Raw genomic sequence first — 23493 nt, forward strand, 5'->3', positions numbered from 1 at the left:
TGTCGAGGTTCTATTTCCTGTAGCGGCGGAGGGCGGGCGGCGTTTCTCTTATCATTGGAGTCTCCTCTCATTCATCACTGCTTCCTGCTCTGCTCTCTCTTTGTCCTGCCGAGGTGTAGCAGGTGTAGCCTAGCTGTGTGGCACCCAGCCTGGCCTGCCCGGCCCCCTGGAATAAGAAGCAGGCTAATGTCTTCTGACTTTGTCAGATGGGCTCGGCAAACCCAATCAGCAAGGGAAGACAAGCAGGGGTCAGGCCTTCCCCCTTAACGACGGAGGTGGAGAATTAACCCACTACCTAGGCCTATCTATTCCTTCCCTACTGGTTCCTTCAGAAAGATAGAGAGAACCAGTGGTGTTTTTAGCCTGTTATATGGAGGGATGCAATGGAGTGGAGACACATTACTGCAGGAACAGAACACATAACCCTACCTCTGATCTTCTCCTGTTAACACAGTCCTGTTCCCCTGGGATTCTGGTCAATGTGAAAGGGACTATTATGCTCTCCGGTTACATGAGCGAATATGTCTGAGATCATAGAATTTGTCACGATCAGAAGTTGAAAAGGAAAAGGAGAGCCTCACGCTCTAGGAGCTCAGATGCAATAATTCTATAACCAGTGTTTCGACAGATAATCTGTCTTCATCAGAGTATAGTGACAAACACTGCGGGTCACTAATTTATATACTTTGAAAAGACACACACAGGTGTCTGTAGTCATGGCTATGTGTGGCTTGATGTCATTGGTTGATTTACAGATATAAATAGAACATTTAAAAAATACCTTGGTGTATGAAATGTATACAGTTAATGTATACATGTATACGCCTCACAAGTCCTCAACTGGCAGCTTCATTAAATAGTACCAGCAAAACACCAGTCTCAACGTCAACAGTGAAGAGGTGACTCCGGGATGCTGGCCTTCTAGGCAGAGTTCCTCTGTCCAGTGTCTGTGTTCTTTTGCCCATCTTAATCATTTATTTTTATTGGCCAGTCTGAGATATGGCTTTTTCTTTGAAACTCTGCCTAGAAGGCCAGCATCCCGGAGTCGCCGCTTCACTGTTGGCGTTGAGACTGGTGTTTTGCGGGTACTATTTAATGAAGCTGCCAGTTGAGGACTTGTGAGGCGTCTGTTTCTCAATCTAGACACGAATGTACTTGTCCTCTTGCTCAGTTGTGCACTGGGTCCTCCTCTTTCTATTCTGGTTAGTGCCCGTTTGCGCTGTTCTGTGAAGGGAGTAGTACACAGCATTGTACCAGATCTTCAGTTTCTTGGCAATTTCTCTCATGAAATAGCCTTAATTTCTCAGAACAAGAATAGACTGACGAGTTTCAGAAGAAAGTGCTTTGTTTCTAGCCAGTTTGAGCCTGTAATCGAACCCACAAATGCTGATGCTCCAGATACTCAACTAGTGTAAAGAAGGCCAGTTTTATTGCTTCTTTAATTAGCACAACAGTTTTCAGCTGTGCTAACATAATTGCAAAAGGGTTTTCTAATGATCAATTAGTCTTTTAAGATGATAAACTTTGATTAGCTAACACAACGTGCCATTGGAACACAAGAGTGATGGTTGCTGATAATGGGCCCATGTACGCCTTTGTTGATATTCCATTAAAAACCAGCTGTTTCCAACTACAATAGTCATTTACAATGTATACACTGTATTTCTGATCAATTTGATGTTATTTTAATGAACAACAAAATGTGCTTTTCTTTAAAAAACAAGGATATTTCTAAGTGACCCCAAACGTGTGTGTGTGTGTGTGTGTGTGTGTGTGTGTGTGTGTGTGTGTGTGTGTGTGTGTGTGTGTGTGTGTGTGTGTGTGTGTGTGTGTGTGTGTGTGTGTGTGTGTGTACAGTTGAAGTCGGAAGTTTACATATGTAACAGTATAGCTTTCGTCCCTCTCCTCGCCCCGAACCAGGGACACTCTGCACACATCGACAACAGCCACCCTCGAAGCATCGTTACCCATCGCTCCACAAAAGCCACGGCCCTTGCAGAGCAAGGGGAACAACTATTTCAAGGTCTCAGGGCGAGTGACGTCACCGATTGAAACGCAATTAGCATGCACCCCGCTAACTAGCTAGCCATTTCACATCGGTTACACTCACCCCCTTTTGACCTCCTCCTTTTCCGCAGCAACCAGTGATCCGGGTCAACAGCATCCATGTTAACAGTATAGCTTCCGTCCCTCTCCTCGCCCCTACCTAGGCTCGAACCAGGGACCCTCTGCACACATAGACAACAGCCACCCTCGAAGCATCGTTACCCATCGCTCCACAAAAGCCGCGGCCCTTGCAGATCAAGGGGAACAACTACTTCAAGGTCTCAGAGCGAGTGACGTCACCAATTGAAACGCTATTAGCGCACACCCCGCTAACTAGCTAGCCATTTCACATTGGTTACACATACACCTTAGAAGTCAAAGTCAAGGTATTGGAGTGGCCATCACCAAGCCCTGACCTCAATCCTATAGAAAATGTGTGGGCAGAACTGAAATAGCGTGTGCGAGCAAGGAGGCCTACAAACCTGACTCAGTTACACCATCTCTGTCAGGAGGAATGGGCCAAAATTCACCCAACTTATTGTAGGAAGCTTGTGGAAGGCTATCTGAAACGTTTGACCCAAGTTAAACAATTTAAAGGCAATGCTACCAAATACTAATTGAGTGTATGTAAACTTCTGACCAACTGGGAATGTGATGAAAGAAATCAAATCTGAAATAAATAATTCTCTCTACTATTATTCTGACATTTCACATTCTTAAAATAAAGTGGTGATCCTAACTGACCTAAGACAGGGAATCTGTACTAGGATTAAATGTCAGGAATTGTGAAAAACTGAGTTTAAATGTATTTGGCTAAGGTGTTTGTAAACTTCCGACTTCAACTGTACATACATACATACACACATACATACATACTCACTCACTCACTCCCTGGTGACTGCTGCTGTCACACTCACACGGTTCAGCAGACACACACTGCAGGCACCGACACGGGAAGCTCAGTCGCTCTGCTTCAGGACACCAGTTTCCTCACCCTCCGCCACACATCCTACAAAAAGATCACCTCAGCCAGTGCAAAGAGTCATCAAAGAGAGTACAAGAGTGGAAGAAAATGAAAGAGACAGTGGTGAGGAAATTAGAAACATAGGGAGTGGAAAAGGAAGGGGATCAAATTTTATTAATCACATGCTTCGTCAACAACATGTGTAGACTAACAGTGAAATGCTTTCTCGCGGGCCCTTCCAAACAATGCAGAGAGAGAAAACAGCGAAATAATAGAAAAGTAATAACATGTAATAATACAAATAATAATAAATGCACTGAGTAAAAATAACTTGACTATATACACGGGATACCAGTACTGAGCTCATGTACAGCGGTACGAGGTAATTGAGGTAGATATGAACATATAACTAAGACTAAAGTGACTAGGCAACAGGATAGATATTAAACAGTAGCAGCAGCGTATGTGATGAGTCAAAAAAGCATCAATGCTTTTGGTTAATTATTGAACTAACTATTTAGCAGTCTTATGGCTTGTAAGTGGAAGCTATTCAGGGTCCTGTTAGTTCCAGACTTGGTGCACAAGTACCGCTTGCCGTGCGGTAAGAGGGAGAACAGTCTATGACTTGGGTGGCTGGACTGATTAGGTCCTGGATAGCAAGAAGCTTGGCCCCAGTGATGTAGTGGGCCGTGCGCACTACCCTCTGTAGCACCTTACAGTCGGATGCCAAGCAGTTGCCGTACCAAGCGGATGCAGCCAGTCAAGATGCTCTCAATGGTGCACCTGTATAACTTTTTGAGGATCTGAGGGCCCATGCCAAAAGCCTCCTGAGGGGGAAAGGGCATTGTCATGCCCTCTTCACGACTGTGTTGGGGTGTGTGGACCATGATAGATCCTTAGTGATGTGGACACGAGGTCTCTGACCTCTTCCCTATAAAGGCTGTCTTATCGTCGTCAATGATCAAGTCTACCAACTTCGTGTCGTCAGCAAACTTAATGATGTTGTTGGAGTCGTGCGCAATGGTGAGGAGGGTAGGGGAGAGAAAGGGAGAGAGAGAGAGAGCCAGGACCACACTGGTACGAATAGAGAGCAGGGAGCGCCAGACGCCGCCTGAGGAGAAAGCCTCATCAGTCATGAATTATTCACTCCATAATTTCTCTGGAACCAACCAACACAACCCTCCTCCATTCATAGCCCTGCATTAAAGATGCTGTATGTGTGTGTGGTGGGGGGGGTGCTGGCCATTGACGGAAGTGGGAGATTGTTTTAGCTGAGATGTCTCTGAGGAAAGAGACATGTAAAGGATGTTTCGTCCAACTCTTTCACTGTGTACTTATTCATATTCCCCCTTTTCCATTTCATCTTCAGTCTATCTGAATCTCTCTTTCACTCTCTCGCTCGCTCTCCCTCCCTCACTCTTTCATTCGCTGTCTCATCCTCTTGTCTTTCCTCTTCTTGCCCTCTGTCATGTCAGGGCCGGCGAGACCCTCTCGTGGGCACTGATGTGCAGGGCATTGGCTGAGTCATCAGCCCCCTTGCCCCTGACCGCTGACTCGTCTGCCCCCTGAAGCCAGCCTGTAGCCCAGACACGGGGGTTAGCCTCAGCCAGGCCAGGCCACAGCCAGTGTGAGGCTTGGCAAGCAGCCACTTGGCTTACAGACCCAGTGGCAGAGAGTGGGGGAAGAGAGAGAACTCTTGCCATGGTGCAACAGTGACCCAGTGGCAAAAGGACGGAGTGGTGGAAAGAGGGAGGGAGAGTCCATGGTGCTAATCCCATTTTTAATCTCTCATTGACAGATCTACGTAAACATAACTGGTACTATAGAATCTGTCGGTAAGGAATGGGATGTGTGGGATAACGAGCAGCATTAGTTCCTGGGTTTGGGTTTTTCGTCACAGGTTATTTGGAGAAATCCCGATTTCGCAGGTGTTAGCATCTTTCGAATTTCGGAAGGGGAGGGGACATTCGCCTAGTTAAATAAATAAAAAATGTGCCCTTCACTTACAAAGAAAGAGGGTTCCGGTTCCACTCATCATTCTAGCATCTCTTCCCTTAACACGTATGGATGCAGAATTTAATCGAGAAGCTGACCAGTTACGCAATGTTTTAGTTCTGGGTTAACCGAGATTAACCCCGTGTTAGGGACGGCAAGGGGAGAAATGGAGGGAGAGTAGCTCTCCACCCTCAAGGAATAGACATGCTATTTCCCTCTTTCTCACTTCAGTTCAAATACCATTTTATGCTCTCTGTACAAAACAAGTGCCCTCGCTTGAAACCCTCAACACAGGCAACAAAAAAAACATAAATGACGCAAATGCTGTAATATTCCTAAACCCAGGCGCTTTCTCTCTCCTCTTCATGACGTAGACTAATGCTGTAGCCCAACCTCTATAGTGGAGAGCAGGGATGCGTGGAGATGAGAGCTAGTAGGCCCGAGTAGTACACCCTCCGGGTCTCCACTGTACGCTGCTTATTTCATTGAACAATGACCGCACAGGTCCAGTGCACTCAAACACAAAACGAGAGCCACTCAGTGGGTCGACTATTAAAAGAGGAGAGAGGGTTACTTAAAAGCTGAATATGAAAAGAAGCTATTGTCTATGTCCTGGACTGTCACTGGGGGAATGAAAGGCAGCCCTAGAAGAAACCGTGTTCATGTGGCCGTTGTGCTTAGATTATATTTTGTTAAATGGTGGCAGACAGTGGAGGAATCCCTGAGGAAAGGTTAGGTGATGGCCGCCATGTCTGAAGTAAAGCTTGTGAACTCATTTTGGTATCAGACTCTCATCCTCTTCCCCTCTTCTCCTCCCTTACACTCCTCACCCTCTTTCTTTCCTCCTCTCTCACTCTCTCTCCCGCTGCTCCCTCCAGCTAGCTGAGACTGGTGTGTGTGTGTGTGTGTGTGTGTGTGTGTGTGTGTGTGTGTGTGTGTGTGTGTGTGTGTGTGTGTGTGTGTGTGTGTGTGTGTGTGTGTGTGTGTGTGTGTGTGTGTGTGTGTGTGTGTGTGTGTGTGTGTGGACCTGCAGGCTTTCTTCCCTGGAGTTCTGGGCTGGTTTCCAGGACGGGGAGCTCCCTGGTGGTGGAGAGAGAGGGGGGAAGCCCTGCTGTTTACTCCTCTCTTGCGCTCTGAAGCTATTTACCATACTACCCTGCCTGCGTACTGTATGCTGCCTACAGGTTTAACTTCCATCCCTACTTCATTCTTCTCCATATACATTGGCATACCTCACCCTACTGTCTCTTCTGGCCTGATCAAACAGCATCATCTACATGGCGTATACCATATCATTAAAAAATATATATATTTCCAGTGCCACCACCATAACAACCCTTATTAAGTGGTTGGAACGGAGAAGTAATCAACATCTTAAAATTAATAGATTTGGTAGATAGTATTTCATTATTTTGACCCCCTTCTTCTCAGAGAATGGTGCTGGAATGTACAGAGGCTGTTTTACAGGCTCCTGACCGAACTTGCTTTTTTGTGTTTTTTTTTGCATTGATCTTAACTTTTTTGGTAAATAATGTTTCTGTCATCGTTTCCTATGACAAAAAGAGCTTTGGACTTCAGAGCCGTGATTTGGATAAAGATTTCTACTTCAATGAGTTGGCGGCGCAGGACATACTGCTCACCCCGGATCAGGACCTAATCCCCGACACTCGGAAGACAAAGTGACGGCGATAATATAGAGGCCAACTTACGGGCACCCTGATGAAACAACAGCGGCAAGTAAATAAACTGCCTCTATCCTCTGTTCTATTGTGAATATACAATCGCGGGAGAACAAACTGGACGAGCTCCATTCAAGACTATCCTATCAACGGAACCTGAAGAACTGTAATATCCTATGTTTCTCAAAAATTTTGCTGAACAAGGACATGGATTATATTCTTGCTGGTTTTTCAAAGCATCGGCAGGACAGAACAGCAGCGTCGGGTAAGCTCAAGGGGCAACAGTTTGTGCATCATCTCTAAAATTAAGGAAGTCACGAGGTTCTGCTCGCCTGAGTTAGAATACCTCATGATAAGCCGTAGACCATGCCATTTACCAATTTTCTTTTAAATCTATGTTTTTCATAGCTGTCTATTTACCATCTCAAACTGATGCTAGCCTGAAGACCGCACTCAACGAACTGTATAGGGCCATAAGCGAACAAGAAACTGCTCATCCAGAGCAGTTCGCTTCTATTGGCCGGTAATTTTAATGCACGAAAACTGAAATCCATTTTACGTAATGTCACCTGTGCAACTAGAGGCGCAAAAACTGTAGATCACCTTTACTCCACACACAGAAATGCATACAGAGCTCTTCCTCACCCTCCATTTGGTATATCTGCCAATAACTCTATCCTGATTCCTGCTTACAAGCAAAAACTCAAATAGGAAGTACCAGTGATGCGCACAATATGGAAGTGGTCCGATGAAGTGTATGCTAAGCTACAAGACTGTTTCGCTAGCACAGACTGGAATATGTACTGGGACTCATCCGATGGCATTGAGAAGTTGACCACATTAGTCATCGGCTTCATTAAAAGTGCATCAACAATGTCGTCCCCACTGTTGACCGTATGTATATGGTTTACAGGCAACATCCGCACTGAGCTAAGGACAAGAGCTGCTGCTTTCAAGGAGCAGGATACCTGGATGCTTATAAGAAATCCCGCTATGCCCGCCGAAAAACCATCAAACAGGCAACCTGTCTAAATGACTATCGCCCGTGGTACTCACATTTGTAGCCATGACATGCTTTGAAAGGCTGGTTATGGCTCACATCAACACCGTTCCAGACATCCAATTCGCATACCGCCCTAACAGATCCACAGATGACACAATCTCTATTGCGACTCCACACTGTCCTTTCCCACTTGGACAAAAAGAACACCTACGTGAGAACGCTGTTAATTCGCTACAGCTCAGTGTTCAACACCATAGTGCCCTCAAAGCTCCTCAAAAAAGCTATGGACCCTGGGACTAAACACCTCCCTCTGCAACTGGATCCTGGACTTCCTGATGGGACACCTCCAGGCGGTGAGGGTAGGTAACAACACATCCGCCAGGCTGACCCGCAACACGGGGGCCCCTCAGGGGTGCATGCTTAGTCCCCTCCTGTACTCTCTTTTCACCCACGACTGCGTGGCCGCGCATGACTACAACACCGTCATGAAGTTTGTCGATGACACGATGGTGGTAGGCCTGATCACCGATGACGATGAGACAGTCTATAGGGGAAGAGGTCAGAGACTGCCAGGACAACACACACTCCCTCAACGTCAGCAAGACACAAGAGCTGATCGTGGACTACAGGAAACAAAGGGCAGAGCACGCCCCCCTTCACATCAAAGGGGCTGTAGTGGAACGGGTCGAGAGCTTCAAGTTCCTTGGTCTACACATCAATAAGGATCTATCATGGTCCAAACACACCAACACAGTTGTGAAGAGTGCACGACAACTCCTCCACCCCCTCAGGAGGTTGAATAGTTTTGGCATGGGCCCAGATCCTCAAAGTTCTACAGCTGCACCGTTGAGAGCATTTTGACTACATGGCATCTGACCGCAAGGTGCTACAGAGGGCAGTGCGTACGAGCCAGTACAGCACTGTGGCCGAGCTCCCTGCAATACAGGACCTATATACTAGGTGATGTCAGAGGAAGGCCCTAAAAATTGTCAGACTCCAGCCATCAAAGTCATAGACTGTCCTCTCTGCTACCGCACGGCAAGTGGTACCCATGCACCAAGTCAGGAACAACAGGACCCTGAACAGCTTCTACCTCCAAGCCATAAGACTGCTAAATAGTTTGTCCGGCTTGCCCTTTTTTGCACAAACTTTTTTTTACTCATCAAATACGCTGCTACTACTGTCGACTATCTGTCACTTTATTCATAATTTATGTACATATCTACCTCAATTACCTCGTACCCCTGCACCTCATTTTGGTACTTGTATCCCTTGTATATAGCCAAGTTATCGTTACTCATCATGTATCGATTATTTTTACGACATGTTTTACTTTTCTATTATTTCTCTTTTCTTCTCTCTGCATTGTTGGGATAGGCCCGTCAGTAAGCACTTCACTGTTAGTCCACACCTGTTGTTTACGAAGCGTGTGACGAATACATTTTTATTACATTTTATGAGAAAATCTAACATAGCCTATTATCTAGAAAGATAACTCCGAACACCTTTTCGCTAATGACAGCTGTTTAGCTGGTTCAACAAAGGTTAGCCATGTTTTGGCAAAAATGTATGTCAAAAAAGCTTACCAGCAGCCAGCGGCACTTTCCGCGACTGGTACTCGCGGGTGCTTTTTCAAAGCCAACGTTACATACTCCAAGTGTAATTAGCTCCAATTAATGTAATTTGCTCAATATTAGAAGTTGAGAAATAAAGATGACATTATGAAGAACATATTCACTTATTTTCTGCTGTAGGTATTTAATTCAAAATTAATTTTCTGTTTCTAGCGATATTCATAAAAACACATAGAAAAGAATAATAAATATTAATCAATTTAAATATATATTTTTGCGGACCCCTTGCAGGACCCCAGGTTGAATACCCCTGCTGTGAATCTTGTGTCCTCAGTCAACTGCTAGCCGTTATTGGTCACTTGATCATTACCATTAAGCCTTTTTATCCATCAGTCAGAATGTGAAGATCAGTTTTATGCAGAAGGGCTGTCTATCAAATTCGGGACAATTGCATTTGCAGTTCTCAAGCAGATTGTCTTGGTGTGTGTGTGAGTGTGTGTGTCCCTGTCGAGATCCAGAAAGACTTGTGAGTTCTCTTGGCAAGGCAGGAGTGTTATGTTGAAACCAGATGTTGAGCGATGTTTCCTCTTTGTCACGTGGCCCCTTACATAAATGTCATCTGTACAGTAGCCAGTGCCGATGGGCGATTAGCAGGCCCAGCTGCTCCCTCCCCGGGAGTGGGAAAAGTCCAACACGCTAGCTAACGTTAGCTTAGCGTTAGCCTAGCTCAGCAAAGCATGGCCTGTGTCAGCCGGCCCCCAGCGTCTGACAGAGTGGCTCCTCGGAGGAACAGGGGAGGGAGGGAAAGGGGGGAAAGAGGGCACACTGGTGTACACAACAGCCAGTCATAGGAGGCACACCTAAACACACCCTGCAAGTTAGGGTTGATCACCTTAAAATATATGACGCAAGGTTTCAGTAATAGGTTACAGAGGTTATATTGTGTCACAGGACACACATGTGCTTTGCTAGTGTCACAGAGTACACCTCTGCTGTATCCTGAGTGTGACTGAAATGTCCACTTGTGGGCCAGTCATTTAGAAGTGTGTGTGTGTGTGTGTGTGTAAGTGTGTGTGTGTGTGTGTGTGTAAGTGTGTGTGTGTGTGTGTGTGTGTGTGTGTGTGTGTGTGTGTGTTTGTGTACACAAGTGTGTAGGCGCATGCACTCCACTAACTGGCTGCTGCTAACTCCATTACAGTGGTCAGTTCTGTTTTGGAGCATGCTGTGCATTCCAATAGGGAGGCCTCATGTAAGGCCTTTTTGTGCCCAGCTGAGATTTATTCAGAGACGTATTTAATTAAATTTTACTATCAAACACGCCTGCTCTGTTCAAATGGACATTGAAATTGGCCATAATCAGATATACTTTAATGGTGAGGCGTTGCAGTCGCTCCACTGTTGGTTGCCCAAGATGAGATTCATCATTGGTTGAGTAAGGTCGGAAACAACGGAGCAGTTTGTTTTGATTGGAGCGCTTCTATATTCTCTTATTTTTGTGACTTCATTTCAAATTAGTTTTATTTTCATCTACCGCAGCCTGCAGATTCGACACTCAACCCAGTTTCTCACAAGTTAAGCAGGCGCATAATGCTACAGAAATAGCCGGCTGTTGAAGTTGGCCCGTTTTTCAGGCCTAACAGTGCTTTTAGAAGTTAATTAATGAACAGAGCTCACATTTGCATGTAGCGTCGCTACTTTTCGCATGAATGGTAATTTAACCAGAAACAACTGAGTCATGCAGAATGTGTGCAGTGGGGAAAAGAGGGCACGAGGAGGAGAGAGAGGTTGTGTGTGTGTGTGTGTGTGTGTGTGTGTGTGTGTGTGTGTGTGTGTGTGTGTGTGTGTGTGTGTGTGTGTGTGTGTGTGTGTGTGTGTGTGTGTGTGTGTGTGTGTGTGTGTGTGTGTGTGTGTGTGTGTGTGTGTGTGAGAGAGAAAAAATGTGCTTATAAATGTATGCTGCCTGCCCTCTATGCTTTTCCTTTAAATCTTTACACTCATGGGAATTGGCCTATATGGGTAGGGCTAAATGTAAATGTTTTTTACAGAAGAAATATGAAAAGCGTATGCATAATCATGGTAACAGTTTAGAGACTATGGGGAAATGATTAGACCAAAGTTGAGGACACAACAGTTCACCTGACACCTGACTGAATCCAGACATTACATTGCTCTGTTGTACTTTTTCGCCGCATTTGTCGATAACTAAATCTGAAAATTCTGTGGATACATTCAGTAACATGATAAGAATATTGCTCGGAAATGTGGGGTAGGTGCAACATATCATTTCAATGCACTTTTATGACTCAAAGAAGAGTCTTCAAATTCACTTGTTGTTTTGTTTGGAACACAGCCCTGCGTCCCCGCCGTCACACAATTACTGTTGTTATTTACACAATCCAAAAACGGCCCATTATAAATAGCAATCTGGTGGTCAGGTGGCCATCATTTGAAAGCCTATTGTATTGCCGACATGACTAGCTAAGTTCTAAAATAGGATATTACAGTGTTAGGCTTTCACAATGCAATTCAGGGAAACAGATTGTCATTTTGTTACGCATAGAATTGAGTCATGGGTGCGTTCAGGTGCGTGTGCCGCGGCAAAGTTTCTTCACAATAGACCAACATTCTGGGTATGATGCCTTGTCATCTTGTAACTGTATATCAAACATAGGGATCATAAACGTTGACACCGTATATGACATGAGTTTTATGATGTGGAAATTTGAGGTGCCCAGTAGGACTCACGGCTTGCTTGTATGACATCAAGCTGTATTTATTATAATCGTTAACGTCTCATATTTGAAAATGCATAGTCCTCTTAATTTACAGCATTTCTCTCACTCAGACAACCAAACATGTGTAAAAGTTGCCCAGTGAGGGGGGGGACTTTTTGTCCAAAACGTCTGTCAGTCCAAACCCAAACAGCGCTGTGAAACGCAGAGCCAGAGCTTGTGTTACTGTCCAATTTAGTTGTTTATCAGTCCCCAAATCTGCCATTTTCAACCCATATACGGTTACGAGTGAAAAGGTTACACAGAGCGTCCTCTCTGCTCTCATTCAAGGGTAGCCCAAGGTGATATACTCTGTTTTTTCTTCCTACCTTTTCCCAGAGAACAAGCCTACCCTCAGGGAGGGTTTTGACAAATCAGGACCCCAATTTCATATGTTTAACGTATTTCTATGCTCCGGATCTGGGAACAAAAGGTAACACTGCCTCATCTATCAGAGTTGACAGCAGGGATTTTTTTAGAATGTAGTGAAAATGGGGCCTGTCTTTTCTAAACTACACACGTGGTTTGTTTGTAAGAGGTTTCTGCTCAATACTGTGGTGATAAAGCCAATGTCTGAGGTATTAAAGACTATGGAAACGGAGGATTTGGTCATTTTTCACTATATGGGAATGTATTGTGTTTTGCTCTCCCACAAAGTAGCATTGTTATGAGACGCTAATCATTTTCCCTTTTTGTGTTGCAGGATCTGCGAAAGCTGGTAGCTCCGTTGCTCAAAGGCTTCCAAGCAGAGGTGAGTGCTATTTAAAACTCTAGATCATTTTATACCTAGCTTTTCTTTATCCATTATGGATGTGTTTGTGTGTAGCCTACAGTACAATGTGTATGTAGTGAGGGATGGTGGCCATTTTGTTTTTGCGGGGGAACAGTGGCTCCCTGACGTACCCCATAAAGGCTGACATGTACTCTCTCCGCCTGGCCAGACTGCTGCTGGCTGGCAGCTCTGCTCTCCTGCTGGAGGAGCTTTCCCTACCTCAGTGGAGCCCTCGCCAGGGGAGTCCATTATTTGTGTCCTTTTATGAGGCTCTCTAGCTCCCAGCCATGTTTAAATTGCATCCCCTTAAAAGATTCCAGCCAAACCACTCCTGATCAGAGCTGCAATCTGAAAGTCCAGGCAGACATGCCTTTCTCCGTTTCATAACTCACCACCCCCAACCTCCCCATTATGGCTATGTGTCACATCGTCTGATGCAAAGCTCCTCTTGATATCTGCCAAAATGAATGTCATTGGCCTCCTGAATCATTCCTTGCATATTGGGAGAAACTTGTTGCCTATTGTGTCTCCTGTACTGAGACTCTGCCTTTCTGTTTGTGTGATATTGTGGTATCTTTGCCTCAGAAATGTGAACACGGGTATGTGGATTAAAGGAAACGAACCAGTTCAGAGCAGGGGGGATTCACGGGGGGGGGGGGGGTCTCATGGCAATGGCACTTTAACTCTCTAGTCTGGAGGAGGGTGGGAGGCTCACACGAGGGGGCGCAATGCCCGCTATGCCTGCACCGGGTTTAAATCCCTGACCCTGAAAATGCGCCCTGACAGTTTAGGCCAGCCACAGGGAAGAGCAGCCCTGCTGATTTAACATTTTGTCCTGAGAGCCCTTGCGCCGCTCCGAAAGTATGGTAACTTCAGTATTGATTTAGGGGACTTTAATGATAATAATGTGAGCTGTGAGACTTGAGGCGGGAAGGGGGATGAGGGGTGTGCGAGTGAGAGCTGTGTTTCTGGCGCCATCTCTTAATTCCTCCTCCTCGAGTGCCACTCCTGCAGTAAATAAGGGCTTAGTGATTTGAGGCTTTATGGAGAGCATCAATACAGGCCCAGCCTAACTCCTCTCAGAGTGCTTCACTGCTATTCTGCTACTGCTGGGCCTGCCTCCTGCCTCAGCTGAGTCAATTCACTTTTAATATCTTTGTCAAATCAGGAGATGTTTTGAATAGAAATTCTATGAATCAATTATAAAGAAAAATCTGTATTGAATATGTACTGATGTGGTCACAGTTGCGAACAAGTAATTGTTTATGTTTGTTTGAGGGACTTTAATTCTTCTCGTCCAAAGGAAGTGGCATTCATAAAACTGTCAACCGTTTTAGGAGACAGATACAAGTGTTGCCGTCTTCAAATTTGTCCCCTGTCTTGCTCAGTGCATATTTAATTTGGTAATGATGGAGGACAGTAAGATGTTATCACTTTATGTCAGATTGCATTTTACATTCAGAACATGTGTTTGTGAGTCTCCCTCGCTAATTCATGATATAAAATGTTTTGAATTCAGTCTAAACATTTACATATAAAGGGAGGAGCAGGCATTTAAATTATATCTGGAGCTCTCTTCCTTGTGTAATGCTTGTGTCTGATGATGTGTCCAGACTACAGACAGAGCATCACTAGTTCTCTGACCCATGAGTAATCTCTCTTCAGGGAATACTGTCCTGTTTCTGATTTCCCTGTTCCAGGAGGATTTACCAGTACTATCCAGTGTTACTTAGTGGAACAAACATTCTTACAATTCGATAAAGAAATGGCCCTAAAATGGAACCCTGTGGTGCACCTTTCTTTTGATTGGTTGTTTGCTACCTTATTTGTGTTTACAACAAATTGCTATCATGCTCAAAGATGTTCTATTACTTTTAACTTGATACCTATTAAGTTCATTCCACTGCACTGAGAAATTTGATTATTAGAGAAATCCCTTCGGAGAAATCGTTCATTGTAATCTTGGGAGTGCGTATTGAAATCAAACTGTCACACCTGTTCGTATTGATCACTTTGATGAGCACGTGTCTCCCAACGCTCCCCAACGCTCTCTATGAGAACCATTGTGTTGCCACAGTACACCGAGTAACCCAGTCAGATACATATCCCTGACCGTAATTAGTCACCATTACTTAATTATATTCATATTCCTGTCGGCTCTTTAAATTATTATCCAAAACAAAGCCCACTCTCTCACTAAGAGGCCCAAGAATTTGGCTGCCCTCTATATGGCTGCTAAATAAAACTCCTAACTGCTACTGCGTGACATGACTCAGTAATTGGTCAGTGGCTGCTATAGAGGTCGAAATATAGACCTCTGGACAGGAAATCCCCAATAAGAAACAGAATGCAGATGGGATTTAATAAAGTAAGAGAGAAGAGAAATAAAGTACAGTAACCCCAGCCTTGCTTCAAATGTCTGTCATCCTCGAACCATCTCAAAATGGCTCTCGCCGACGCCTCATAGTAAAGAAGCTTCTTAAGCCACTTAAAGCATTTCTTTATAATTCAGCAGCGAAGAGCGCCATGTAACTTTCATGAAGTTAAAGGGGCTGGAAAGACTGCTCCCTGTACACCTCTCTCAGGCAGGGCGGAACCGCACTGCAGCCCGTCTGGCCCATTAGCGTTCATTGTGGTTGGCGCAAGGGCCCCCAGGCCTATTATTGACGGAGGTAATCGCCCCTGTTTAAATCAACCCAGGTTTAAAAATACCCATCACCCACGTCACACCGGCCCGGCTCACAGGCACCAGTCTGAGATTCCTGCAACCATTTTCATTTATCTCCTCTGTGAATAAATAGGACGATTGGCAAGGACAGGAAAAGTCCCTGACCTTCGCAAAGTCCCAACTTATCATCACGGGAATTTAGGGTTTCACTTTGTTTTCCATGAGCATCAGCTGGGTGAGAGATAACGATATACTGTAGATCTCAGCAACTGCTTCTCGTGTGAAAGCAGTATTGTTGACTGCTTAAATAGGGAGGAAAACAAATGACAAAATGGATACTCTTGGTGTAATTCAAAGTAGCAGATTGTCAGATGCAGAAGATGCAGTACACAAGCATTTTGTCTCTCCATAGGGGGAACAAGAGAAATAAGGTTATTTTTCTGCTCCCTCTGTTCATTATCTACAAGGCAGAGCATGACGTGCGGTGCATTAGAATATCTGAGATGCTCCACGACTTCTGGAAGGCCTCAAGGGTTAGGGAAAGGGCCAAGCCAGGCAGCCAGATCTCTTTCAGTTTTTTTTATTTGTGAAATGAGCGAGCGCTTCTTTTCCTGTCAGGAAATGAGAACACAATGGGGAACAGAGCTCAGCATGCGGCGCCCACAGGCCCATGTGGACACACACCACAGCAGGGGGGAGGTGGGGGAGGGAGGGAGTGGTGGAGAGCTCAATGGCATCCCCTCTTGGGGAGAGGGGGGTGGGTCTTTCTACTATACCCCCCCCCCCCACCCCCCACACACACTGCCGCTGTAGCCTCCCCCTGTCTACTTACACACATATGCATGCCCACAAACACATTCCCGGCATCTCCTGATTCTGCCCCTACTGTCGCCAAAACCTCTGAGGGAACCCGTCCTTGCATGTAGCGTGAAGTGTGACGCGTGTATATGTCATGTGTGACGCCACCAGAGTGTTCTCTGTCTCTCCCTGGACCACCTCTTCTTCTCTAAGACACTGCTCGGAGTCTATCCCAGATACACTATATATACCAAAGTATTTGGACACCCCTTCAAATTAGTGGATTTGGACATATCAGCCACACCCGTTGCTGACATGTGTATAAAATTGAGCACACAGCCATGCCATCTCCATAGACAAACATTAGCAGTAGAATGGCCTTACTGAACAGCTCAGTGACTTTCAACGTGGGACCGTCATAGGATGCCACCTTTCCAACAAGTCAGTTCCTCAAATTTCTGCCCTGCTAGAGCTGCCCGGTCAACTGTAACTGCTGTTATTGTGAAGTGGAATCGTCTAGGAGCAACATCAGCTCAGACGCAAAGTGGTAGGCCACAGAAGCTCACAGAACGGGACAGCCGAGTGCTGAAACGCATAAAAATAGTCTGTCCTCGGTTGTAACACTCACTTCCGAGTTTCAAACTGCCTCTGGAAGCAACGTCAGCACAAGAGCTGTTAGTCGGGAGCTTCATGAAATGGATTTCCGTGGCTGAGAAGCCGCATACAAGCTAAGATCACAATGCGCAATGCCAAGCGTCGGCTAGAGTTGTGTAAAGCTCGCCACCATTGGACTCTAGAGCAGTGGAAACGCGTTCTCTGGAGTGATGAATCTGTGTATGGCGGATGCCAGGAGAACGCTACCTGCCCCAATGCTTAGTGCCAACTGTATAGTTGGGTGGAGGAAGAATAATGGTTTGGGCCTGTTTTTCATGGATCAGGCTAGGCCCCTTAGTTCCAGTGATGGGAAATCTTAACGCTACAGCATACAATGACATTCTAAACGATTCTGTGCTTCCAACTTTGTGGCAACAGTTTGGGGAAGGCCCTTTCCTGTTGCAGCATGACAATGCCCCTGTGCACAAAGCAAGGTCCATACAGAAATGGTTTGTCTGAGATCAATGTGAAAGAACTTGACTGGCCTGCACAGAGCCCTGACCTCAACCCCATCGAACATCTTTGGGATGAATTGGAACGCCGACTGCGAGCCAGACCTAATCGCACAACTTAACTAATGCTCTTGTGGCTGAATGGAAGCAAGTCCCTGCAGCAATGTTCCAACATCTAGTGGAAAGCCTTCCCAGAAGAGTGGAGGCTGTTGTAGCAGCAAAGGGGGGACCAACTCCATATTAATGCCCATGATTTTGGAATGAGATGTTCGACGAGCGGGTGACCACATATTTTTGGTCATGTAGTGTATATTTGCTGTGGCAGTAAAATGTTTTCTTGATGACAAACTGTCACCGTAAATGAAATTGGGAAGGAAGAACATAGATCGAATCACTCAGCGGCATGGAAAGAAGTCAGTCGCTAAGGAATGAGGTTTAAATGTGAGTAAATCTTTAGTATGCAGTGTAGGCTATTCTTTTATTTAAGGGCACACAGAATCAGTGTGACTCATTCAAACCCCACCAAGCCTAGTCAGGCAACCGAATGATACAGAGACATTCAGGAGACGTGATGGCTGTGGCAGAGAGAGACATGTACAAAGTGGCATAGGAGTAGGACAAATGCAGGAAGTCACTACTGATTTTGCATAATTGTGGTGTAATTTTGGACGGCTGTCTCTTCGTAAGGGCACCGGGAGCCCAGGGAGAAGGCTGTGAAGTTGGCAGCTCTCACAGCGCTGGGAGTAGTGCAACACTCACTGACAGTGTGTGTGTGTGTGTTAGCATAGGTGTACAATAAAAAGGGGTGACTGTGAAGTGCCTCAACCTTTTAGGTCATTAAAAGTGTTTTTTCAAGAGGATATTGTGTGAATTTCACATACAATATGTATGTGAGTGTGTAAAGGCATACCTGTCCTCGAACCCACTCCTCTCTGTCACCTTATCCTTGAATAAGGTGTCCCTCCAGTATATGATTTAGCTAGCCTCTCTTCAGTGGCCCTCCCCCCGACACACAGAGACAGGGGTGACTGTGATGATGGCACAAGGTGGTGCCCGCTCTCTGTGATCTCCCTATGACATTGACGCTGATGCCAGGCGACGCCCGCTCTGCCCCAGAAGAGCGACGTGTCAGCCATCACAGACCATCACTGTGTCGCCGCTCCACTCGCACATCCTATCTTAGATTCACTCGTAATAACTGATCTAGGATCAGATTACCCAACTCCCGATACTCACCTCCAGCATTAGGGGGATTACAAAAACATCTGACCCTGGACTAGTGGTTGGAGAAACATCAACCTGTTTTTCTAATGTTAGGCTACAGTGATGAGGATAGTTAGTAGAACTAGATATCCATACTACTGTAGCTGCCTACAAGTAGTGTTTTAGACCTGGCCCCCATACGACAACCCCAGGTAACAGAGATGGAGCGAGCTAGCTGTTTCCTGTTTCCCTGGGAAGCCCAGCTCTATGCTCTTAAGTCACCATCCTCTCAGACTATAATTCCCTGCTTAAAAGAAAGCTGCAAAGCCAGTAATGCCTCCTACCCAGCCCAAAAAGAAACACACTCAAACTCTCTCTCTCTCTCTCTCTCTCTCTCTCTCTCTCTCTCTCTCTCTCTCTCTCTCTCTCACTCTCTCACTCTCTCACTCTCTCACTCACTCTCTCACTCTCTCACTCTCTCACTCACTCACTCACTCACTCACTCACTCACTCACTCACTCACTCACTCTCTCACTCTCTCACTCTCTCACTCTCTCACTCTCTCACTCTCTCACTCACTCACTCACTCACTCACTCACACACCACTCTAGATCAGTTATCCACAGCTTCAAACCTGCTCTGCAATTACAGGGTTAGGCCAGGTCACAGACGGAGACGAGGCCAACGGTGTCCCCTGGACCCTAAGCCAGTGCCAAAGCCTTCCTTGTGTTTCATCTAGCTTCTACTAGCGTCATTAGGTTAGCAACTGCCATGCTATTTTTAAGTTGTTCCCCCACCCCTAAAGAGTCTAGATCATTAGAGGGGTGTTATGGTATACCTGTGAGCTCGACATACACACACACACACACACACACACACACACACACACAATTATATATGTGTTTTTGTGTGATCATTCAGAAGGCCGCCCAGCCGGCGTTGCCAGATGCCCTCCCCTGTCAGAATGTGCATGGAGCTGCATTGGAGAGCGAGACAGATAATCTGCACTTTGCCATGGCCGCACAGTCACGCAGGGCCTTGGCACTCAGTCACACACACACCGGTGCCATCCCTCCCATTACCTTACCTCTCCCTCCTTCCTCACTCCCCCCAGTAACTATCTATCCCACTTCACCTTCTCCCCCTTCCCATCACTTTCAACAGAAAACCAAGGAAGGAAAGCAGCCTTTTAAAATGGTGTCTGGCAGATCCCTTGCCCAGTAAGCTGTGAGCTTTAATTGCTCCATCTGCGATCGAGAGAGAGGATGAGGGGTGGGGGGGAGGAAGAGGGAGGAGGAGAGAGAGAGGGTAAGGGAGGGGGGGGGGGACTGTGTACTTTGATCCAGATGTTTTCCAGCGAAAGCCCATCTGAAAATGTATAATTTCTCTCCTATAGGAGTGAAAAGTGACTGGGGCTCACTGGCGTTTGTCAGTGGCAACTGCCTGTCTTGCTCCATAAAACAAAACCTCTAACAGAGTCTTGGCAGCGGACGTCCAAAATACTGTTTTTATTTTATTTCTCCTTTTTGGAACCCATTGTTTGGTGTCTGTACACACTATATGTCTCTTCTGGACGCTTTTAACTTGGTGTGTGTGTTAGTTGCTGACTTGCAGTAGTACTGTGCCACATCTTTTAGTGAGGTTGAGCAAACACTGCCACCCTATGGGTTGGGAAGGAAACTTTAAATATTGAGGGGGGGGGGGGAGGGGGGGGTGTAGTGTGTGTGTGTGTGTGGGAGTGATCTTTGTTGACTGACACAAGCAGTGTGTTACCCCTACCTACAGTGCATTCTGAAAGTATTCACACCCCTTCACTTTTTCCACATTTTGTTATGTTACAGCCTTATTCTAAAATGGATTAAAACAAAAATAATCCTCATCAATCGACACACAATACCCCATAATGACAATGTGAATTAAAAAAAAAAAAAACATTTTTGCAAATAAAAACAGAAATACTTTATTTACATAAGTATTCAGAACCTTTGCTATGAGACTCGAAATCGAGCTCAGGTGCATCCTGTTTCCATTGATCATCCTTGAGATGTTTCTACAACTTGTTTGGAGTCCACCTGTGGTAAATTCAATTGATTGGACATGATTTGGAAAGGCACACACCTGTCTATATAAAGTCCCACAGTTGACAGTGCATGTCAGAGCAAAAATCAAGCCATGAGGTCGATAGAATTGTCCGTAGAGCTCCGAGACAGGATTGTGTCGCTGCATAGATCCGGGGAAATGTACCACAACATTTCTGCAGCATTGAAGGTCCCCAAGAACACAGTAGCCTCCATCCTTCTTAAATGGAAGACATTTGGAACCACTAAGACTCTACCTAGGGCTGGTCACCCGGCCAAACTGAGCAGTCGGGGGGGAAGGGACTTGGTCAGGGAGGTGACCAAGAACTCAATGATCAGTCTGACAGAGCAGAGTTCCTCTGTGGAGATGGGAGAACATTCCAGAAGGACAACCATCTCTGCAGCACTCCACCAGTCAGGCCTTTATGGTAAAGTGGCCAGACAGAAGCCACTCCTCAGTAAAGGCACATGACAGCCCACTTGGAGTTTGCCAAAAGGCACCTAAGGACTCTCAGACAATGAGAAACAAGATGCTCTGCTCTGATGAAACCAAGATTGAACTCTTTGGCCTGAATGCCAAGCGTCACGTCTGGAGGAAACCTGGCACCATCCCTACGGTGAAGCATGGTGGGTAGCAGCATCATGCTGTGGGGATGTTTTTCAGCGCCAGAGACTGGGAGACTAGTCAGGATCAAGGGAAAGATGAACATAGTAAAGTACAGAGAGATCCTTGACAAAAACCTGCTCAGGACCTCAGACTGGGGTGAAGGTTCATCTTCCAACAGGACAACGACCCAAAGCACACAGCCAAGACAACGCAGGAGTGGCTTCAGGACAAGTCTCTGAATGTCCTTGAGTGGCCCAGCCAGAGCCCAGACTTGAACCTGATCGAACATCTTTGGAGAGACCTGAAAATAGCTGTGCAGTGACATTCCCCATCCAACTGACAGAGCTTGAGAGGATGTGTGGAGAAGAATGGAAGAAACTCCCCAAATATGTGTGCCAAGCTTATAGCGTCCTACCCACGAAGACTCAAGGCTGTAATCACTGCCAAAGGGCTTCAACAAAGTAAAGGGTCTGAATACTTATGTGAATGTGATATTTCAGTTTTTAATTTGTTATACATTTTGCAAACATTTCTAAACAGTTTTTGCTTTGTCATTATGAGGTATTGTGTGTAGATTGATGAGGGAAATAAACTATTTAATCCATTTTAGAATAAGTCTGTAACGTAACAACGTGGGAAAAGTCAAGGGGTGTGAATACTTTCTGAATGCACTGTATATGTACGCATCTACCTTCATTACCTCGTACCCCTGCACATCGTCTCGGAACTGGTACCCCGTGTATATAGTGATCATTATTCATTGTGTATTTATTCCTAGTGTTATTATTAACATTCAATTGTTTTTCTATTTTTCTCTCCACTTTGTTGGCAAGGGTCCGACACACACACACACACACACACACACACACACACACACACACACACACACACACACACACACACACACACACACACACACACACACACACACAGAGTATACCAAACATTAGCTGCACCACCCTCTTTTGCCCTCCATTCGTCCATTCGTCCAGCCCATGCCACTTAAATATTTTGTCTTGCCCATACACAATCCATGTTTCAATTTGTCTTAGGTTAAAGAAGGAATTTTAAGCCTTGTCTCCTCCCCTCCATCTACACTGATTGAAGTGGATTTAACAAGTGACATTGATAAGGGCTCATAGCTTTTACCTGGATTCACCAGGTCAGTCTGTCATGGAAAGAACAGGTGTTCTTAATGTTTTCTACACTCAGTGTATATGTTTTTGGGATGTACAGTAGCTCTTTACTCCTCCTCTCGTGCTTCCCCCCTCCCTCCCCTTCTCATCCTCCTCCCATCCCCTCCTCTACCGAATGATGACCCAGTTAGCGGCGATGCCAGGACTGGCAGGCTGGCTGCTCACACTCCCAGAGCAGTGGAGGAACGCGCAGTCAGCAGCAAGGCTAAGACCCGTACGTGGCTCTCAGGAGACATGTGACACCTCCGCGCACACACACGCACACGCACACGCACACGCACACACACAGACATAGACACTTGCATACAGTACACACAGATACAGTAGACACACACACATGCTGCCTCAGGGCTACTCGGTGCAACCTCAACAACAGCCATACACATGAAGCCTCTGAACCCCACAGTAGGCGGGAGTTAGATCCTGCTGTCAATCAATAGCTCACATAGCTAGGCCAATGGGACACCTTTCTTACTCTGATACACTACAAGTAGAAGTCTGCAAGTGTATAAAAAAGTTTACCACGGTTAAATGGTGAGTAAAACGTAAGTTTTACGCTTTATTAGTCATATGTACAGGATACAGGATACACTATACATGGTGCAACAAAATGTTTACTTGCAGAAGAACAGTACAATGGGTCATTTTGACAAATAATTCATATTTTTTTTAAATCTTGTTGAATAAAGGTTATACTGTGTTATTTTCCTCTGAAGATTGGTACCGCTCCTATTAGATCCAAATGTCATACAATGGCTATCTATACGTGAGGAAATGATTTGATTGACAGCGCATGATAACGAGGTGGTTTAATGTATAGAGCACAGCTGAGGCTTTTAGGCTTACACGTGTGTTTGTGTGTGTGTGTGTGTGTGTGTGTGTGTGTGTGTGTGTGTGTGTGTGTGCCACAGATCATATTAAAAGGTGTGTGTGTGTGCCACAGATCATATTAAAAGGTGTGTGTGTGTGACATTGTACATGGAGTACTCACCACTAATATAGCTGATTCCATGTAAAGGAAAGCTGATAAAAA

At 45.5% G+C, this 23493-nt stretch overlaps 1 protein-coding gene across 1 annotated transcript in view; it reads left to right on the plus strand.

Moving 5' to 3' along the window:
- LOC120043851 (homeobox protein cut-like 1) overlaps positions 1-23493 on the plus strand; it is a 231499-nt gene that overhangs the window by 111644 nt on the left and 96362 nt on the right. Inside the window, exon 3 of the mRNA XM_038988452.1 lies at positions 12736-12783. Coding sequence (XP_038844380.1) covers positions 12736-12783 — 48 coding nt within the window. The remainder of the gene's footprint in view (positions 1-12735; positions 12784-23493) is intronic.

This window comes from Salvelinus namaycush, chromosome 3 (genome assembly GCF_016432855.1).
Source record: "Salvelinus namaycush isolate Seneca chromosome 3, SaNama_1.0, whole genome shotgun sequence".
NCBI lineage: Eukaryota > Metazoa > Chordata > Actinopteri > Salmoniformes > Salmonidae > Salvelinus > Salvelinus namaycush.